A 20,563-nucleotide genomic window follows, 5' to 3' on the forward strand; every position below is an offset into this window, starting at 1 on the left:
GACTAAATTTTTTCTTTAGTATCTCATATTTATCAAATCACAGAAAAATGACAAAATGAGACACCATTTAACATATATTCTGCAGGCGTATTTAGTGTATACATGTCTATAGGATATTAAAAAATATTCTTTAGTTCCGGTTACTCGACCCCACCCAGTTTTTCACACAGAACCTAAATTGTTATTTTTTTTATGTACTTGAGAAAAAATAATAAAATCGTGAAAATTGTGAAGCCTGCAACAAATAGTGGATGTGGAAACTGACATCAACTTAAAATGACAATAAAATAGTGCCAATGGCACTGTAGCACAACTGTACAGTTTTTAAAAATGTTAATCCACCTGCTGATCCATGCTAGGTATAGGTGTACATTTGATGAATGATTCTCCAGTTGCCTATCCAACCCTGTTGTTATCTTTGCAATATACCCGATCATTTTGCTGTTGCTATGGGCATGGTCTTGTTGCTAGGCACACTTACATAGACTTTTAGAATGTTTGTTGACTTGTCTAAGAATTCCTGTTGTTATCTTTGTGAAATGCACCACGGTTTGGCTGTTGCTATGGGCATGGTCAAGGCTGCTAGGGCCAATTGTGCCAAATGTTTTGAACAAAATCTGCAGAATAATACTTCTAGAAACATCTCAGAAGATTTCAGTCTCACTGACCAATGACTTTTTGAAATATAAGTTTTTGACCAAATTTCACATTTTTACACCTAATTTGCATATCACTGATGAGAAATTATTTGCTCCATATTTCTTCATCCATACAGCCCCAGATGCATTCCCATTAAATTTCAGCCCAACCTGCTCAGTAGTTTTGGAATTAAAGATTTTTGACCCAAAAGACTGTTTTATACCTAATTTGCATATTACTGGTTGAACAAATCTCAATCTACACATCCCTAACAACGTTCCTACCTAATTTCAGACCAATCTGCCCAATAATGTTTGAGTTTAAGTATTTTCACCAAAAATGACATTTTTTATAAAATCACATACCTGTCATTTTGTTTTGAAAAATATCCAAACTAGACACCAAAAGTACTGTCCTCACCACATAGCAAGGCAATTGGTCAGGTGGTTTTTGAGTTTAAGTCGTCCACACACACACACACACACACACACACACACACACACACACACACACACACACACACACACACACACACACACACACACACACACATATACACACACACACACACACAGACAGATGGAGAGGCACCGCACCATGCCTATACCACTACTGAACCTTATAAGTTCAGTTGTGTTAAAAATATTTTCTCATAAAGCCTAGTTAGGTTATGTTTCCAATTGGCTAGTGAGAAACACCATCAACCAATCACTGATAGTTGTTTTTGGTCCTCTTAAACAATGTCTCATGTATTATAAACAGTGAGTAACCAGTGATGCTTGAGGTGGCATATTCTGCACTGGTGAATTCCAAAAAACCATGGTTTTCATAACTTCAATATCTTACAGCTATGTTTCTTTGTCTTTTCACATCAATGGATCACCTGTACAATTTTTGGACCTGGTCCAACTCTCTGTGGGGGTGGCGGCAGTCGATGTGAGTGTGTCAGTCTGCCCATCAATGGTTGGAAGTCTTGCGGCCAGTGATAAATTATGGTGTTCCGTAACCATAAAGGCACACATCGGTCAGTGTAGCCAGGCATAACTACAGGTATAATGCGATAATACCGAGATCCCTGTTCCCGATACTCTGTATGCATCAATGTGGTGATATATCTGTTGTAAGATGAAAGTAGGTATACAGAGATCAGAATAAAACAAGTTTTTAAGAAAGACACAGCCCCCCCCCCCCTAAATTTATGTGGCCAATGGGTGAATTGGATTTTTTAAAATGATGACTGAGAAGGTAAAGTGTAAAGATACAAGCTGAAAGGTCATTTTGAATTAAGTTTTTATGTGTTTTTGTTTCATTGTTTTTCTGTGAGTTGCTGTTACATAAAATATGGCCATCATTCAGTAAAAAGTTATATACAAAACGATATTACTGGTTGACATGGAAAGATATATATGCTGATTACCCTCATTAATACATTGATTGATGACTAAAGACGACTCCTACCTTGTGTTTAAACTGTGATCATTTACATTGGTTGGAACCACCTCCATTTTGGCTTCCACCTCATAGGCAGCACTACAACAAACCAGAATGAAGTCACATGTCTGGAATTGATGATTCAGCCATCCTACTCTGTCTTCTGTCACCTTGGGGAACTCCTTTCTCTTCATATCAAGTTTGACATCAAATCCATTCAATGTAAGGTTCTCTAATAGATTTCTGACTCCATTTTTGGAGTTGATCTGGTCACTGCTGTATGTTAGGAAAACCTTGGTATTTGCTGGATGGAGATAACAGGAATGAAGGCATTAGTGATACAGCCATTCATCTATCACTATACATCAACAAAGACATTTAAACTTTTAAAGTACTGCACACATTTTATATTTAGTGAAAACAAAACTGAACCTTTCACCTACACCTGTGGACTTGTTCACCAGTCTGATGTTCTGGGCTGGTCACATGACTCATCACTGGTGACATGTGACAAAAAAGAATAGAATCCTGACTTTAAATGTCTTTGTTGATACAGCAAGCTACACAGATTAGCTTGCAACAATACAAATGTACAATAATACACATACATAACAATGCATTAATTTACAGTAAATTACACAAACATACACAATCCATATATTCACCATCCCCAGATCACATCCATTGATTTACAGTAAATTACACAAACATACACAATCCATATATTCACCATCCCCAGATCACATCCATTCATTTACAGTAAATTACACAAACATACACAATCCATATATTCACCATCCCCAGATCACATCCATTCATTTACAGTAAATTACACAAACATACACAATCCATATATTCACCATCCCCAGATCACATCCATTCATTTACAGTAAATTACACAAACATACACAATCCATATATTCACCATCCCCAGATCACATCCATTCATTTACAGTAAATTACACAAACATACACAATCCATATATTCACCATCCCCAGATCACATCCATTGATTTACAGTAAATTACACAAACATACACAATCCATATATTCACCATCCCCAGATCACATCCATTCATTTACAGTAAATTACACAAACATACACAATCCATATATTCACCATCCCCAGATCACATCCATTGATTTACAGTAAATTACACAAACATACACAATCCATATATTCACCATCCCCAGATCACATCCATTGATTTACAGTAAATTACACAAACATACACAATCCATATATTCACCATCCCCAGATCACATCCATTGATTTACAGTAAATTACACAAACATACACAATCCATATATTCACCATCCCCAGATCACATCCATTGATTTACAGTAAATTACACAAACATACACAATCCATATATTCACCATCCCCAGATCACATCCATTGATTTACAGTAAATTACACAAACATACACAATCCATATATTCACCATCCCCAGATCACATCCATTGATTTACAGTAAATTACACAAACATACACAATCCATATATTCACCATCCCCAGATCACATCCATTGATTTACAGTAAATTACACAAACATACACAATCCATATATTCACCATCCCCAGATCACATCCATTGATTTACAGTAAATTACACAAACATACACAATCCATATATTCACCATCCCCAGATCACATCCATTCATTTACAGTAAATTACACAAACATACACAATCCATATATTCACCATCCCCAGATCACATCCATTCATTTACAGTAAATTACACAAACATACACAATCCATATATTCACCATCCCCAGATCACATCCATTCATTTACAGTAAATTACACAAACATACACAATCCATATATTCACCATCCCCAGATCACATCCATTCATTTACAGTAAATTACACAAACATACACAATCCATATATTCACCATCCCCAGATCACATCCATTGATTTACAGTAAATTACACAAACATACACAATCCATATATTCACCATCCCCAGATCACATCCATTCATTTACAGTAAATTACACAAACATACACAATCCATATATTCACCATCCCCAGATCACATCCATTCATTTTCTCCATCTAATCAATTAAGTAATCAATTAAGTAATCAATGTATCTATCTGTCTGTCTGTAGTAACCTATCTACATTGTGGTTCTAGGACAAATGCCCCCTGGACAAATGCCCCAGACAAATGCCCCTGTAGGACAAATGCCCCCCCGGTAGGACTGTCATCACCTACAAATAGAGATCGAATAGGGATTACCCTTAAAATATAGTTTTATCATGTTTATTGTATAACAGATGAATAGACAGAAGACGTTAAAAAAATATTGAATTCGACCAAAATATGGCATGATTTGGTTTTATCACTTTTATTGTATTATTACCAAAAGCGTGCTTATAAAGCTTATATTAGGCATGCTAATAAAGTCGCTAATGTGACCAAGAAAGGCGCATTTGGGGCGGCTTCTTAGCATACGCTCTTTATCACTTGTATTGTATTATTGATGAATGGACAGAAACTGGCTTGGAAGATGTTTAATTCGACCAAGAAATGTGTGATTTCGTGTACTTATGTTAAATATTACCCTGTTCTTTTATAGGTATATTTCTTTGATCTTTCAGACTTCACACCTTTTTGACCAATTAGAGCACGGCAAGTGAGTCTATTTTTTCATACACTATCCGAAATCAAAGTGATTAAACCATATTTTAAGTACACCACTCATAATCACACCCTTCTTGGTCTTTTCATTTGTAATACAATAGAAGTGATATTTTAAGTACATTGCTCAAAATCACATCTTTCAATTGCACTATGGTAGAAATGCTAACCCTAGTAAGTAACCCTAAAAAACATGCTTTTTTCGGTTGAATCGTGAGCCATCTCCTACCATAGGCATTTGTTTGGGGGCATTTGTCTGGGGAGCATTTGTCCAGGGGGCATTTGTCATGTTACCCTACATTTTATATCTGCTGATATCTGCTGATATCTGTCTGTCTGTCAAGACGTACATTTTATATCTATCTATCTGTCTGTCTGTCAAGACGTACATTTTATATCTGTCTGTCTGTCTGTCTGTCTGTCTGTCTGTCTGTCTATTCATTCATCCTCAGTTCTATTTACTTATCTATCCATCCATCAACCAATTTCTCCAGTATTAATGCACCTAGTGTGATTGTCCACTTTATTTACCTCGTGCTACACCTCGTGGAACGGCCACTGAATGTAGTCCATCAGGTTGTAATTGACTTGGTACATTATTGTAACATGAAACAGGATGTCTGCTTCTTTGATCACACATTGGTGAAGGAGGTTGTCGTTGTACTGCTCTGTTTGCAGGCACATTATGTCTGTTCTGTACATGCTGTGACCTTTGTTCAGGGGGGTCCCTGTACCTGTCATCAGGCATTTCACTTGTATGGTGGCTATGTACACCTTGTGGTGGAGGCCTATCTCTAGGCCAGGTTCCCCTTTGAAGTAATGAAGCTTGTGACTCAGCCAAGGAAGATTCATCACAAATGGAGTCAGATATGCTTCTGGTGAGATTTTTGGGATGCCCTCCTTGGTGTTGGTGCATTAGTTCACTGGGTGCAGACTGTGATGATGTTGATGATCCTGTGGACGGACTTCTTTCTCTTCTTTCAATCTGCGGAGATGAGTTGCATGATGACGCCTTTCCTTCTGTCTGTGCACCCACAGGTGCCTGCCTATCATTAAACTGACGGCAACTAGTTGTACATCTGCTGGTATATTCATGGAATGGTGGTTCAATACTCAAAAGAGTCCTTGGTTCATCACAGCTTGACAATGCAATTGGGCATACAGCTGACTGTGATGTACGTTGCATGTTGTACTGCCCACTTTGAACTGCATTCTGCCTTGAGTGTAACTGTAAAGCTGATGTACACTGGGTCAGATCTCTCATCTCTACACATTCCTGTCTCCTGTCATTGGGGTTCACTACTTCTCTTTGTGAATATCTAGCCCTCACTTCATTGTGTGCAGACTGTGTTTGGTGATTATCATCATTGCTGTTGACAGGGTAAAACACTTGATTGTATTCATACCTCTCTGACTGCCTAACAGGTGGCGGTGCATATAAATGTGACTCACATCTCCCTGATGGACTGGTGGGTAGCTGTGCGAATTGCTGTCCCTCACCCCAAGGACATGTCTGAGACTGGTCCGAATACTGCCTAATAACAGTATTCTGTGTGTTCCGTTTAGGACTAGCATTTCCTCTGTCTTGCAATCCTGGATCACCAAGTTGACTATGGTCTTGAGTAGAATGAGTTGGTTGCCTGCCGGATATATATACATTTGGTTCCATGCTAGGATGTACAGATATTGAGAAAGATACATCTGGGGTGGTCACATTTACCTCACTTGAAGAATTAGATGAAGGAAAACTGCATGAATCTTCTTCTCCACCTCTGAAACATGATCTTTGCGATTGAAACAATTCACCAGCTGAAGTCAGAAAGGATAAGAAAGTGTATATCAGCACTGGTAAGGCTTTACTAACAATTACTTTGATCTGCTAAGGGTAATTACACATAATATCAAGTTTTATCTCCATGTCAGCATAAATACGTCGCAAAAATTTAAACTTAATATTACTGCACTTTATTAGGCAGTTTTGTTTAGTTCTGTTATTGCCAAACACATGATATCCACATGACCACATGAAGGACGTATGATGTCCACATGAAGAACATATGATGTCCACATGAAGAACATATGATGTCCACATGAAGAACATATGATGTCCACATGAAGAACATATGTCCACATGAAGAACATATGATGTCCACATGAAGAACATATGATATCCACATGAAGAACATATGATGTCCACATGAAGAACATATGATGTCCACATGAAGAACGTACATGTATGATGTCCACATGAAGAATACATGATAACTATAACTTGCAATACCCAATATTGGCATGTAAAATCATTGATATAAATAGCATGCAATACCCATGATATCAAAATGTAATATCTATTATATCGGCATATACATACCTTGCACAATACAGAACAATGCAGAGTTAATTACCGATAGTTAGTTAAAATGGTGCTACACTAGTGGTGACATGGCGGATAGTTGCTCTCATAATTTTATTGTGTCATTTGCTTAGTGCATTGTCCTATTCTGCCAGTAAATTATAAATATCAAGCAAGAAGGTATCTAGTATGGGTTCAAGTCTGTATCAACTGTTTTTAATACTCCTGTTGGTGTTACTTGGACATTCCTGATGGTGTTACTTGGACCTTCTCATTTCGGTTGCATTGTGTATATGGAACACAGCACTGGCCATGGTGGATTCTACACTTACACCCGGGAATGTCTGCTATGCTCATGATTTAAAAGAAATTGGCAATATGTAAATACTTCAATGTGTCTGTGATCATTTGAATAGCTAATGTATAATATATTGCTTGCACATTTATGTAAGGATATGCAAATTATATCCTAATATTTATGCACATTAGCCACCCCTTAATATTTTCATCTGTGGAGAACACTACACTGTGAAGCCTGTACTAAAAAACAGAAACTATGGATAAATACCTTTGTATGCATTAATAATAACCAAGACTAGATCATTACGGACCAGTTTATGACAAATTCTGATGAAATCCCTCAGAGTTGCATTTGGGTGGCTCTGACTCCAATATCGAAACACTTCCATCGTTGGTTTCTGTCCACAAAGCCTTTTAGCTTCTATTGCCTACAGACAGAGAAGAAAGAACAAAACAATAACGCCAATGGCATTGTAGTACAACTGTACATTTCTTTTTTAAATGTTTATCCACATACTGATCCATGCTAGGTATAAAACTTGAAAGTTTTCATTTTCTGAATGTTTTTCCAGTTAGGCATAATTTGCATACATTTTTTTGATTGTTTTACTTACTATCTACCAGATAATGTTACTTTAGCAAAATATACTGGCATTTGGTTGTTTAGGCCTAATTATGTCAAAATGTTTAGAACATCTACAGAACATTTCTAGAAACATCACATGAGATATAAATTTTTGACCAAAAGTTACATTTTTGCACCTAATTTGCATATCACTGATGAGATCATTACAATGCTTAATGGCTCTTTATCTACATACCCTAAATGTATCCTCATTAAATTTCAGCCCAATCTGCCCAGTAGTTTTGGAACTAAACATTTTTGACCAAAAGTCACATTTATAGACCTAGTTTGCATACCACTGATGGAATTACCACCTGATAAACACTTCTTAATCCAAACAACGTTCACACCAATTTTCAGCCCAATCTGCCAAGCAGTTTTGTAGGGTTTTTTGCCCAAAACGTACATCACTTTCATTCAAATTAATACGACAGAAAACATTTTCTACCAAATTTTCGCCGATTTTGACCATTTAAACAGTATACAGAAATTTTGTAGAAACACAAATGTTGGTATTTTGAATTTTTTTTGTAATAAAAATATTTTGTTTATTTGTGATATGTCAACAAATAAACAACATATGTTTTTTTTAATTAATATTTTATTACATTAATCCATATTTTCGGTTCTGTGTGTCACATTTGAATGTATGTATTTCCAAGTATGATGTAGGAAATTTATTTTCCATTCAAATGATACCTTATAAAATAAGCAACTCTTAGTATTTTTATATCAATTTGATTGCATACCACTCACTCTCACCGTATGTTAGTGAGGGGGCTGGTGGAGAACAAACAATCCCACTTGGCCATTGGTGGTGAAAGGGTTAACTTGATGGTCCAGGTGTACTTAATTAACTTGATGGTCTAGGTGTACTTAATTAACTTGATGGTCCAGGTGTACTTAATTAACTTGATGGTCCAGGTGTACTTAATTAACTTGATGGTCCAGGTGTACTTAATTAACTTGATGGTCCAGGTGTACTTAATTAACTTGATGGTCCAGGTGTACTTAATTAACTTGATGGTCCAGGTGTACTTAATTAACTTGATGGTCTAGGTGTACTTAATTAACTTGATGGTCCAGGTGTACTTAATTAACTTGATGGTCCAGGTGTACTTAATTAACTTGATGGTCCAGGTGTACTTAATTAACTTGATGGTCTAGGTGTACTTAATTAACTTGATGGTCCAGGTGTACTTAATTAACTTGATGGTCCAGGTGTACTTAATTAACTTGATGGTCCAGGTGTACTTAATTAACTTGATGGTCCAGGTGTACTTAATTAACTTGATGGTCCAGGTGTACTTAATTAACTTGATGGTCCAGGTGTACTTAATTAACTTGATGGTCCAGGTGTACTTAATTAACTTGCTCTAGGTGTATTTGGTCTACATACATGTAGATATAATAACCAAGGTTGATCAAAGTTATGTAGATACAATTCAACATAGATAACAAGCCCCCTTGTATGTCATATGCCTTCATCGTAGATGACATCGTCCCCGCTGATTGGGAGCTGTTGATCCCTGTTTGGATTGTAACACTTCTTATCAGTGATAGGTGCAATCACAAATTGACATTCATATGTACAATGTACCTAATAGTACACTGCCCTTATACCAAGATTGACTGAAATTAATCTGCTCAGACATGTCTGCCAAATGGCTCCAGAGATGAACAAATTATAACAGAATGGCTGCCTAGCAGTCCTGTTGGATCATATTGTGACACAAGTTGACTATATGATATGTATACATGTACATCATACAAATGTAGTACATTGTCTTTAAATGAAGTTTTAATGGAAACTGTTCATGCATGTCTGTGTAATGGTCCCAAACATGGAAAAATCATAACAAAATGTTCAAAGCCATTATGCACGGATGGATGGATGGACGGACCTCAATCTATAACCCACACAGTCTTCGCCCGGCAGGGACTAATAATACCCAAGGCTGATCAAAGTTGATGTCTCCCCTTCCCTCTCCATTACTTCTTCCTCTCTCCTACATGTACAATGTAAGCACAACCCTGGAAACAATCAAAGTCATATTTGTATACTTACTGTTATAATATCTAAACTCAATTCACATGCTTCACATGCTAGATGTCGCCAATTATTACCAGTCTCAGGGTCCAACAAGTCAGCTAGTTTGTCCTGGACACAGTATCTCACTGTTTTAAATGGTAGATTCTTCACGCAATCTGGAATTTCATCCATTCTTTACGGTAGTTGCTGGTGTAGGTGTCTTCACATTATACACACAAGTACTACAAGCAAGAAGACGTTTTTAGATTAGAGAAGACACTATACAAATGTACATGTAAATTGTACTTGTCAGTGTGACTAATGGATTTAATAAATTCCTGCTTGTAATTCCCTAAGGGGTTCCAATGAGAGTGGCGCTGAGATACTGATAGAGTATATGATGATTGGCTTAATTTCAGTGAACACTAAAATCACGATAGTTTTTTTTTTTGCATGATGCAGAGAAAGTTTATTGTACATGTATCTGCCCGTGTCAGGATTGATCTGTCGGCATCTGGCACAACTGCGGCTGTTATGTGAATGACAAAACCCCTAAAATTCACTCACTTCTGTTTTTCTTTCCAGCAATTTCAAAAATAGCGCTAATGGCATTGTAGCACAACTGTACAGTTTTTAAAAATGTTTATCCACACACTGATCCATGCTACATGTGTACATGTACATGTAGGTATACATTGTAGGAGTTCACTTGCTGTTGCCTATCCAGCCCTGTTGTTATCTTTGCAATACAGCGATCATTTGGCTGTTGCTATGGGCACGGTCAGTTTGCATTTCAGAATATACAGTTTACATGCATGAACATTCGATTTTTGTGATTTTACCCAATTTTAGCAGTTTCTAGTTTTTTAGGGAATATGATGATGTACCCCATTTTTTCTTTTCAGATTTGAATTTATTGCTATATATTCTACGTGTACATCTGAATTTATTGCTATATATTCTACGTGTACATCTGAATTTATTGCTATATATTCTACGTGTACATCTGAATTTATTGCTATATATTCTACGTGTACATCTGAATTTATTGCTATATATTCTACGTGTACATCTGAATTTATTGCTATATATTCTACGTGTACATCTGAATTTATTGCTATATATTCTACGTGTACATCTGAATTTATTGCTATATATTCTACGTGTACATCTGAATTTATTGCTATATATTCTACGTGTACATCTGAATTTATTGCTATATATTCTACGTGTACATCTGAATTTATTGCTATATATTCTACGTGTACATCTGAATTTATTGCTATATATTCTACGTGTACATCTGAATTTATTGCTATATATTCTACGTGTACATCTGAATTTATTGCTATATATTCTACGTGTACATCTGAATTTATTGCTATATATTCTACGTGTACATCTGAATTTATTGCTATATATTCTACGTGTACATCTGAATTTATTGCTATATATTCTACGTGTACATCTGAATTTATTGCTATATATTCTACATGTACATCTGAATTTATTGCTATATATTCTACATGTACATCTGAATTTATTGCTATATATTCTACGTGTACATCTGAATTTATTGCTATATATTCTACATGTACATCTGAATTTATTGCTATATATTCTACGTGTACATCTGAATTTATTGCTATATATTCTACATGTACATCTGAATTTATTGCTATATATTCTACGTGTACATCTGAATTTATTGCTATATATTCTACGTGTACATCTGAATTTATTGCTATATATTCTACATGTACATCTGAATTTATTGCTATATATTCTACGTGTACATCTGAATTTATTGCTATATATTCTACATGTACATCTGAATTTATTGCTATATATTCTACGTGTACATCTGAATTTATTGCTATATATTCTACGTGTACATCTGAATTTATTGCTATATATTCTACATGTACATGTACATCTGCAAAGTTTGATTTGGAATCTATGGTTAACATGAAACTAAGCAAACCTCCTTTTAATGAAAACACTTTCAGTGTGTCAACAGCACACATCATACCTCAATCTGTAAGTCACAGCGAGAGAGAAACGCACATAATTAGCACATGACTATCATCAATTGACACATAGCACTGTGCTTTCAATATCATCACAATATCTTAATTACCATGGCAACAATATTGAAAGTACCGATAGGATGCCTAGTCTGGACCACCTGTCTCGGTTGCATCAAATTTCTGTACAAACGCCCCTCTTTCTCCCTCCCCCCTCCCCAGCTACATATATGTGCATGGACAGTGTTGACATCCCATTTTATGCATGCATAAGCTGTGTCAATAAAATATGGCAAGGAGGGGACAACATCGTCAGCCGTGTCGGTCAAAAACATGTATTTTCTAACATGCTTTAGGCAATGGTAAAACCTACTTGGTCATATACATATACTGTACAGTTGCATTGCTTCAGTGATAGGACATCTCAGTAGCATATCAATTATATGATATGTGTTTCTTTTTACATGTGGTTTGTGCTATGAAAAGTCTATCTCAGTCAGATGTGGTCCAGTACATACAGGGGTGGGAAGTGTATCACAAGAATTACACCCTCACATACATCTATCTCAGTACAGTACATACAGGGGTGGGAAGTGTATCACAAGAATTACACCCTCTCATATCTATCTCAGTACAGTACATACAGGGGTGGGAAGTGTATCACAAGAATTACACCCTCTCATACATCTATCTCAGTACAGTACATACAGGGGTGGGAAGTGTATCACAAGAATTACACCCTCTCATATCTACATGTATCTCAGTACACTGTACAGTACATACAGGGGTGGGAAGTGTATCACAAGAATTACACCCTCTCATACATCTATCTCAGTACAGTACATACAGGGGTGGGAAGTGTATCACAAGAATTACACCCTCTCATATTTATCCCAGTAAAAATAAGCGATCAGTTTGTTTTGAACAATTTCCCAACTAGACACCAAAAGTAATGTCCCCATCAAATAGGAAGGCAATTGGTCTGGCAGTTTTTGAGTTTAAGTCATCCATACACAGACAGACTGACAGTGACAGACAGACACTGCACCATGCCTATAGCACTACTGAACCTTATCAGTTCAGATATGCTAAAACCGTTTCTACAAAAGGGCTGTCAGAGCCAACCTCGTAGCCCCAATATCTGCATATTTTTTGCATGTTCCAGAGTATCTTAGGGAAGTCTCTGATCTAACAGTTTCTTCCTCGGAAACCTCTAGAAGGGTGCACAGACCCTCAAAGTTCAACTTTTTGGGAAATGAAAATGAACTGACTGGACACAATTTTGTTATTATTTATTTACTACACATTTGTTACATCACTGGCAAAAAAAAAATTACATCCTTAGGTAAAACTAAAAGGGTAAAAGGAGAATTGAAAATAACAAAGCTAGTCCAGTCCCTCTCCTACACAACATTTTGACCTATGCTGACCACTGACTAGCGTGGTTTGTGGCCCAAGAGGGTGAATTTCTCCCATACATGATTTTGGCTATGCTGACCACTGACTAGTGTGTGGTTTGTAGCTCAAGGGGGTGAATTTCTCCCATACATGATTTGGGCTATGCTAACCACTGACTTGACTGGTTGGTGGCCCACAAGGGTGAATTTCTCCCATACACTATTTCAGCTACATGTATGCTGACCACTGACTTGACCGGTTGGTGGCCCACAAGGGTGAATTTCTCCCATATATGATTTCGGCTACATGTATGCTGACCACCGACTTGACCGGTTGGTGGCCCAAGAGGGTGAATTTCTCCCATATATGATTTCGGCTACATGTATGCTGACCACCGACTTGACCGGTTGGTGGCCCAAGAGGGTGAATTTCTCCCATATATGATTTCGGCTACATGTATGCTGACCACCGACTTGACCGGTTGGTGGCCCACAAGGGTGAATTTCTCCCATATATGATTTCAGCTACATGTATGCTGACCACCGACTTGACCGATTGGTGGCCCAAGAGGGTGAATTTCTCCCATATATGATTTCAGCTATGCTGGCCATCGAATTGACCGGTTGGTGGCCCACAAGGGTGAATTTCTCCCATATATGATTTCAGCTATGCTGACCATCGAATTGACCAGCTGGTGGCCCACAAGGGTGAATTTCTCCCATATATGATTTCAGCTATGCTGACCATCGAATTGACCGGTTGGTGGCCCACAAGGGTGAATTTCTCCCATATATGATTTCAGCTATGCTGACCATCGAATTGACCAGCTGGTGGCCCACAAGGGTGAATTTCTCCCATATATGATTTCAGCTATGCTGACCATCGAATTGACCAGCTGGTGGCCCACAAGGGTGAATTTCTCCCATATATGATTTCAGCTATGCTGACCATCGAATTGACCGGTTGGTGGCCCACAAGGGTGAATTTCTCCCATATATGATTTCAGCTATGCTGACCATCGAATTGACCAGCTGGTGGCCCACAAGGGTGAATTTCTCCCACACATGATTTCAGCTATGCTGACCATCGAATTGACCAGCTGGTGGCCCACAAGGGTGAATTTCTCCCACACATGATTTTCAGCTATGCTGACCATCGAATTGACCAGCTGGTGGCCCACAAGGGTGAATTTCTCCCACACATGATTTCAGCTATGCTGACCATCGAATTGACCAGCTGGTGGCCCAAGAGGGTGAATTTCTCCCACACATGATTTCAGCTATGCTGACCATCGAATTGACCTGAAGACTTCAAGAGGGTTAATTTTCATGGATATATTTCAACACACGTGAATGAAACTAAAAATTCACAAACACTAGATACAGTCTAGGTCAAATAGATAGTAGGTCAAGATACACATTTAGTATCTTTTGCTTTCATTCTGCCATGCTAACCCACAGATCAGACTATTAGGGCAGTGTAATAAGCCCAGACCAACCCACAGATCACTTCAGACTATTACTATTAGGGCAGTGTGATAAGCCCAGACCAATGACTTTATTACAGTCTAATCTACTGCTATACTAACCCATATCATGTACATTGTATCTCCAGTCACATTACATCCTGGAGTAAGGAAATGAGTGCAAAGATTACAGGATGGTTAAGGTCAGATATCAATCAATATGAACATCTACTGGTACATGCTAGTTACATGAAGTACATTGTAGGACAACATCCAGTGATAAAAAAACAGAAATGAGTCAATCAAATTAAGCTCAGTTTCGGGTGTTTTTTTTTATTTTTTTGTTGTTTTTTTTGTTTATTTAGTGGTGTACTTCCCCAGTGCAAAGTGAAGCTAAATAGTTGTATGGATTTCTGTACATTTCTATACATGGGTAAATGGTGTATTATCTTAAACTCATGGAGAACTATACATTTATACATATATATAGGCCTGTATACTTTTGAAAAAATAGTCCCAAAGGCGTTGTAGCACAACTGCAGTTTTCAAAAATGTTTACCCACATGCTGATCAATCCTAGGTATAGGTGTTCATTTGCTGAATGACTATCTAGTTGCCTAGTCATATTTTCATACATTTTTTGAATGTTTGCTCACTTGTCTATGAATCCCTGATGTTATCTTTGCAATACGTGATAATTTGGCTGTTGCTATGGGTGTGGTCTTGTTGCTAGGTATATTTGCATACATTTATTCAATGTGTATTCATTTGTCTATTAATCCCTGTTATCTTTGCAATATACATGATCATTTGGCAGACCATAGACCCTACGGTAGGGTCTATGGGCAGACAGACAGACAGACAGACAGAGACAGACAGACATACATACATACATACATACATACATGTACACAGTGACACATACATACATACATACATACATACATACATACATACATACATACATACATACATACATACATACATACATACATACATCAAATTAATAAATTACTTTTAATGTTTACATGTACATGCCATAAATAATCTCTATGAGCACATAAGTATTCAGTCAATTACTAGTGGATTTAAATAAACAGATCATTTATTTACACAAATACTGGTGTTTATTTTATTTCATTTGTTAGTTTTGGTCTTTGACTATCCTGAACTTTATTGACAACCTTGTAGACTCAAACTACTAGGAACCACTGAGGGCATTAGTATCAATTATGTATGCATAAACTATACACATTGGTAATGTGAATGTTTAGCACTTTTCCAGGGTAACTGAAGAAAATGTAAACATTCAAAACAAGTTACACAATGAACTACAAAACAAATTAAAAAAGGGTTCAACAGGGTTGAATATGTTGAAGTAATCATTTTTGTAAATATTCATGGGGGGGGGGGGGGTGTAAATATACAATATTGTGTGTGCAATTAGCCCAGCACATGTAACGTGTGAACTTCACAATAACCCTACCACCCCCCACCCCACCCCAGTGGCCAGCAAACAAGTTTCTTGAGTTTTAAAACATGAATAAATTAATGTACATGTATAATAGTTATCCTCAGTGACCCATGACCTCACAATAGTTACATTTGAATTTCTGATTTAAATCAGAAATATGTAATTTGTAAATGAATAAAGTAGAAATTATCATCCAGTGGGCACTCTTATAGCTAAAATGATGTCGGCTTGATGTTTCATTCATGGGACATTACAGCTAAAATGATGTCGGCTTGGTGTTTCATTCATGGGACATTACAGCTAAAATGATGTTGGCTTGGTGTTTCATTCATGGGACATTACAGCTAAAATGATGTTGGCTTGGTGTTTCATTCATGGGACATTACAGCTAAAATGATGTTGGCTTGGTGTTTCATTCATGGGACATTACAGCTAAAATGATGTCGGCTTGGTGTTTCATTCATGGGACATTACAGCTAAAATGATGTCGGCTTGGTGTTTCATTCATGGGACATTACAGCTAAAATGATGTTGGCTTGGTGTTTCATTCATGGGACATTACAGCTAAAATGATGTTGGCTTGGTGTTTCATTCATGGGACATTATGTTTTTGACACAAAGATGTAGACATATTTCAACTCTAGACTAACAATAAGAGAGACACAATAAACACATCAGTATCCTTTACCCAATCATAATGCTTCAGTGGTAGGACACTATTCATGATTATTCAACTTCAGTGTAACGGTGATTAAAATACCACAATACCAATATTTTTGCCCAAAATTTACATTAGACTGAGTGGCAAAATTAATACTTTATGCTACAAATATGTAAATCGGCGTGGAAGTCTGTGTCCGATTACCAATACTGTGGTCCAATTACTAAGTCATCGATGTAGGGTTATAAATTCGGACACTACGTTATCACCAAACTTCTAAAGTTATTTCTGACTTTAAACCCTATTAAAAAAGACCCTAAGGAAAATGTCTAAGCAGCAATGATGGGTGTTAATTCTTTGCAGTGTTTATCCAATAGTAATCGTCAAATAACATGACCGTGTCTGAAAACTGTGACAGTGAGTCTACAGTTAGGGAAAAGACATACTGGCCATGAACAATAATTTGGAAACTACATTTACATATATAAGAGATGTCAAATTCATATAGACAGCATACTTTGAGAAAGTATAGACAGTGGACTGTCTATAGGTAAAGTCAATAGACATACTTTAACAAAGTATAGACAGTGGACTGTCTATGGGTAAAGTCAATAGACATACTTTTAACAAAGTATAGACAGTGGACTGTCTATAGGTAAAGTCAATAGACATACTTTAACAAAGTATAGACAGTGGACTGTCTATGGGTAAAGTCAATAGACATACTTTCAACAAAGTATAGACAGTGGACTGTCTATAGGTAAAGTCAATAGACATACTTTAACAAAGTATAGACAGTGGACTGTCTATGGGTAAAGTCAATAGACATACTTTAACAAAGTATAGACAGTGGACTGTCTATAGGTAAAGTCAATAGACATATTTTAACAAAGTATAGACAGTGGACTGTCTATGGGTAAAGTCAATAGACATATTTTAACAAAGTATAGACAGTGGACTGTCTATGGGTAAAGTCAATAGACATATTTTAACAAAGTATAGACAGTGGACTGTCTATGGGTAAAGTCAATAGACATATTTTAACAAAGTATAGACAGTGGACTGTCTATGGGTAAAGTCAATAGACATACTTTAACAAAGTATAGACAGTGGACTGTCTATGGGTAAAGTCAATAGACATACTTTAACAAAGTATAGACAGTGGACTGTCTATGGGTAAAGTCAATAGACATACTTTTAACAAAGTATAGACAGTGGACTGTCTATGGGTAAAGTCAATAGACATACTTTTAACAAAGTATAGACAGTGGACTGTCTATGGGTAAAGTCAATAGACATACTTTTAACAAAGTATAGACAGTGGACTGTCTATAGGTAAAGTCAATAGACATATTTTTAACAAAGTATAGACAGTGGACTGTCTATGGGTAAAGTCAATAGACATACTTTTAACAAAGTATAGACAGTGGACTGTCTATGGGTAAAGTCAATAGACATACTTTTAACAAAGTATAGACAGTGGACTGTCTATGGGTAAAGTCAATAGACATACTTTTAACAAAGTATAGACAGTGGACTGTCTATGGGTAAAGTCAATAGACATACTTTTAACAAAGTATAGACAGTGGACTGTCTATGGGTAAAGTCAATAGACATACTTTAACAAAGTATAGACAGTGGACTGTCTATGGGTAAAGTCAATAGACATACTTTTAACAAAGTATAGACAGTGGACTGTCTATGGGTAAAGTCAATAGACATACTTTAACAAAGTATAGACAGTGGACTGTCTATGGGTAAAGTCAATAAAACTCTGAATCTACAAATGTACATGTTTTTCTGTGACAAGTTAGCATCCTTGGCGGCCAATGTATTTGAGTGGGTTTGGCCACTTTTAAGTACATTACTGGGAATAGGAAAACAAAGATGTCCTGTGACCAGAAAAAAACTTTCAAACAGACTTCCAACAGAAATGAACAGAAATGTTGAATTTGTACATGCCATTACCATTTATTGATGTACATGCAACTGAAATATAAATTGTAGGGGTTCCAAACATTGTAGGGGTGTTCCAAACATATATACTGTACAACGTCTGCTCCCCAGTACTATTACTAATAAATATACGACATCTACACACAGAAATAGTAGCAATAGACCATGTACAGTGTGGTATTGACGGAAACGAAGTTCCATTGTATTAGTTACAATGGCGGCAGTTCAGAGAACACACCCTACCCTCTGCTACCCAGAATACTACTAATATTTTGTGACGTTGTTGAGCAATGCCTAACCCTGATCAACTACCATAGTCGTCAGACAGACCATGATGGTCATTTGCATGTATACTTTGAACTCACTATAAAACACACCGTTATCAGTCGACAGAAAAATTAAGAAAAAAACTCCATAGCCGTTCGGCCGACACTCGTCCTGCTTGCATACATTTCGTCCTTCCGAAACGTGTGCACCGTCTGCATATATATATGCCGACACCTGTAGTAGTACTACTACTATAGACATACCACCCACATTAACAGCTACTCAGTACTGCATATTGACAATTTTATGTTTACACACTTGAAATGCATAAAAGAACATCAAGTACAATGCACCAAACCCATTCGTATTTTAAGCTTGTATTTCGTCCGTGAAATAATAATATATTCAGTGACGTAAACAAATCCTCACGAAGTTCAGTATACAAGTTACTGCACTGGTACGTTATTGCACAACAATCCCAACATACACAACAACATTGTCGCCGTGTGTTGTCTTCTTATCTATTTACAAATGACTCTTTCCTGTGTTCGACTCCAATAAATATAGATTTGAACTATTTCATTAAATAATAGACCCTACAAGATGATTAAATGCCAATACATCGGTAGATCAAAGTCTGAGAGGTTGTGCGTGGCCGTCGTGTGCTGTCTGGCACCCTGGTTTGCATAACAACGTTGTCGTCGTCACCACCGCAAGGAAACGCGTTTTTGTTAACGTCATTGTCACAAAACACTGTCAGTGTAGTGACAACCACCATTCACTCACTAACTATGTAGTAATACGTTTCAACTCACCTAAATACTGTTTTCCCAGGCACAATATTTCAAGTTTCCGGTGGAAAATCCCTTATTTTGCCCACTCCACCCTTTCTAGCATAACATGGCGGATGGTATAGTAAATGATCGTATGTACTGAAACGACTAAGTGACCTTTGAACCCAATGAAGCATGTGACACACAAATCAACGATTACACAATTGTTAGCAAAATAACAAAAGATGACAATGACAAAAACATGATATGCTCCAAGCTTGGAGTTGCCGGTGAAAAGTATTGTCCAAGAAATAAAAAAAAAGTCATGGAAAATTAGTAAAATTCAATACGCCGCTGCAGGAAATGAAGTTATGTCATAAACTATTAGTTCTGGAGAGTCCGATGATATTATTTTAGACTGCTTTCACAAAAAGTTGTCGGGAGGAGGGGGTGGGGGGTCGGGAGATTTTTTGTCAAACCCCCAATGTTTTTTAAGTACCCACCCCCTTGCC

The 20,563-nt window shown here is 36.9% G+C and overlaps 1 protein-coding gene across 1 annotated transcript; it reads right to left on the reverse strand.

Moving 5' to 3' along the window:
• Positions 1 to 1,187: 1,187 nt before the first annotated feature.
• On the reverse strand, positions 1,188 to 20,207 carry LOC144448324 (uncharacterized). Its single transcript, XM_078138517.1, has 6 exons — positions 20,094 to 20,207; positions 10,067 to 10,272; positions 7,642 to 7,801; positions 5,252 to 6,529; positions 2,098 to 2,374; positions 1,188 to 1,754 (listed from the first exon to the last, which is right to left on the reverse strand). The coding sequence occupies exons 2-6, from the start codon at positions 10,220 to 10,222 to the stop codon at positions 1,511 to 1,513; spliced, it is 2,115 nt and encodes a 704-aa protein (XP_077994643.1). The 5' UTR covers positions 10,223 to 10,272; positions 20,094 to 20,207; the 3' UTR covers positions 1,188 to 1,510.
• Positions 20,208 to 20,563: the final 356 nt, after the last annotated feature.

Source organism: Glandiceps talaboti, chromosome 17 (genome assembly GCF_964340395.1).
Source record: "Glandiceps talaboti chromosome 17, keGlaTala1.1, whole genome shotgun sequence".
Taxonomy (NCBI): domain Eukaryota; kingdom Metazoa; phylum Hemichordata; class Enteropneusta; family Spengelidae; genus Glandiceps; species Glandiceps talaboti.

Coding starts and splice junctions, on each gene's coding strand:
- LOC144448324 (XM_078138517.1), bottom strand. CDS start 10,222: ATGGATGAAATTCCAGATTGCGTGAAGAATCTACCATTTAAAACAGTG. Junction 7,802..10,066: donor TGAGTTTAGATATTATAACA/GTAAGTATACAA, acceptor CTCTGTCTGTAG/GCAATAGAAGCTAAAAGGCT. Junction 1,755..2,097: donor GATCACAGTTTAAACACAAG/GTAGGAGTCGTC, acceptor ATCTTACAACAG/ATATATCACCACATTGATGC.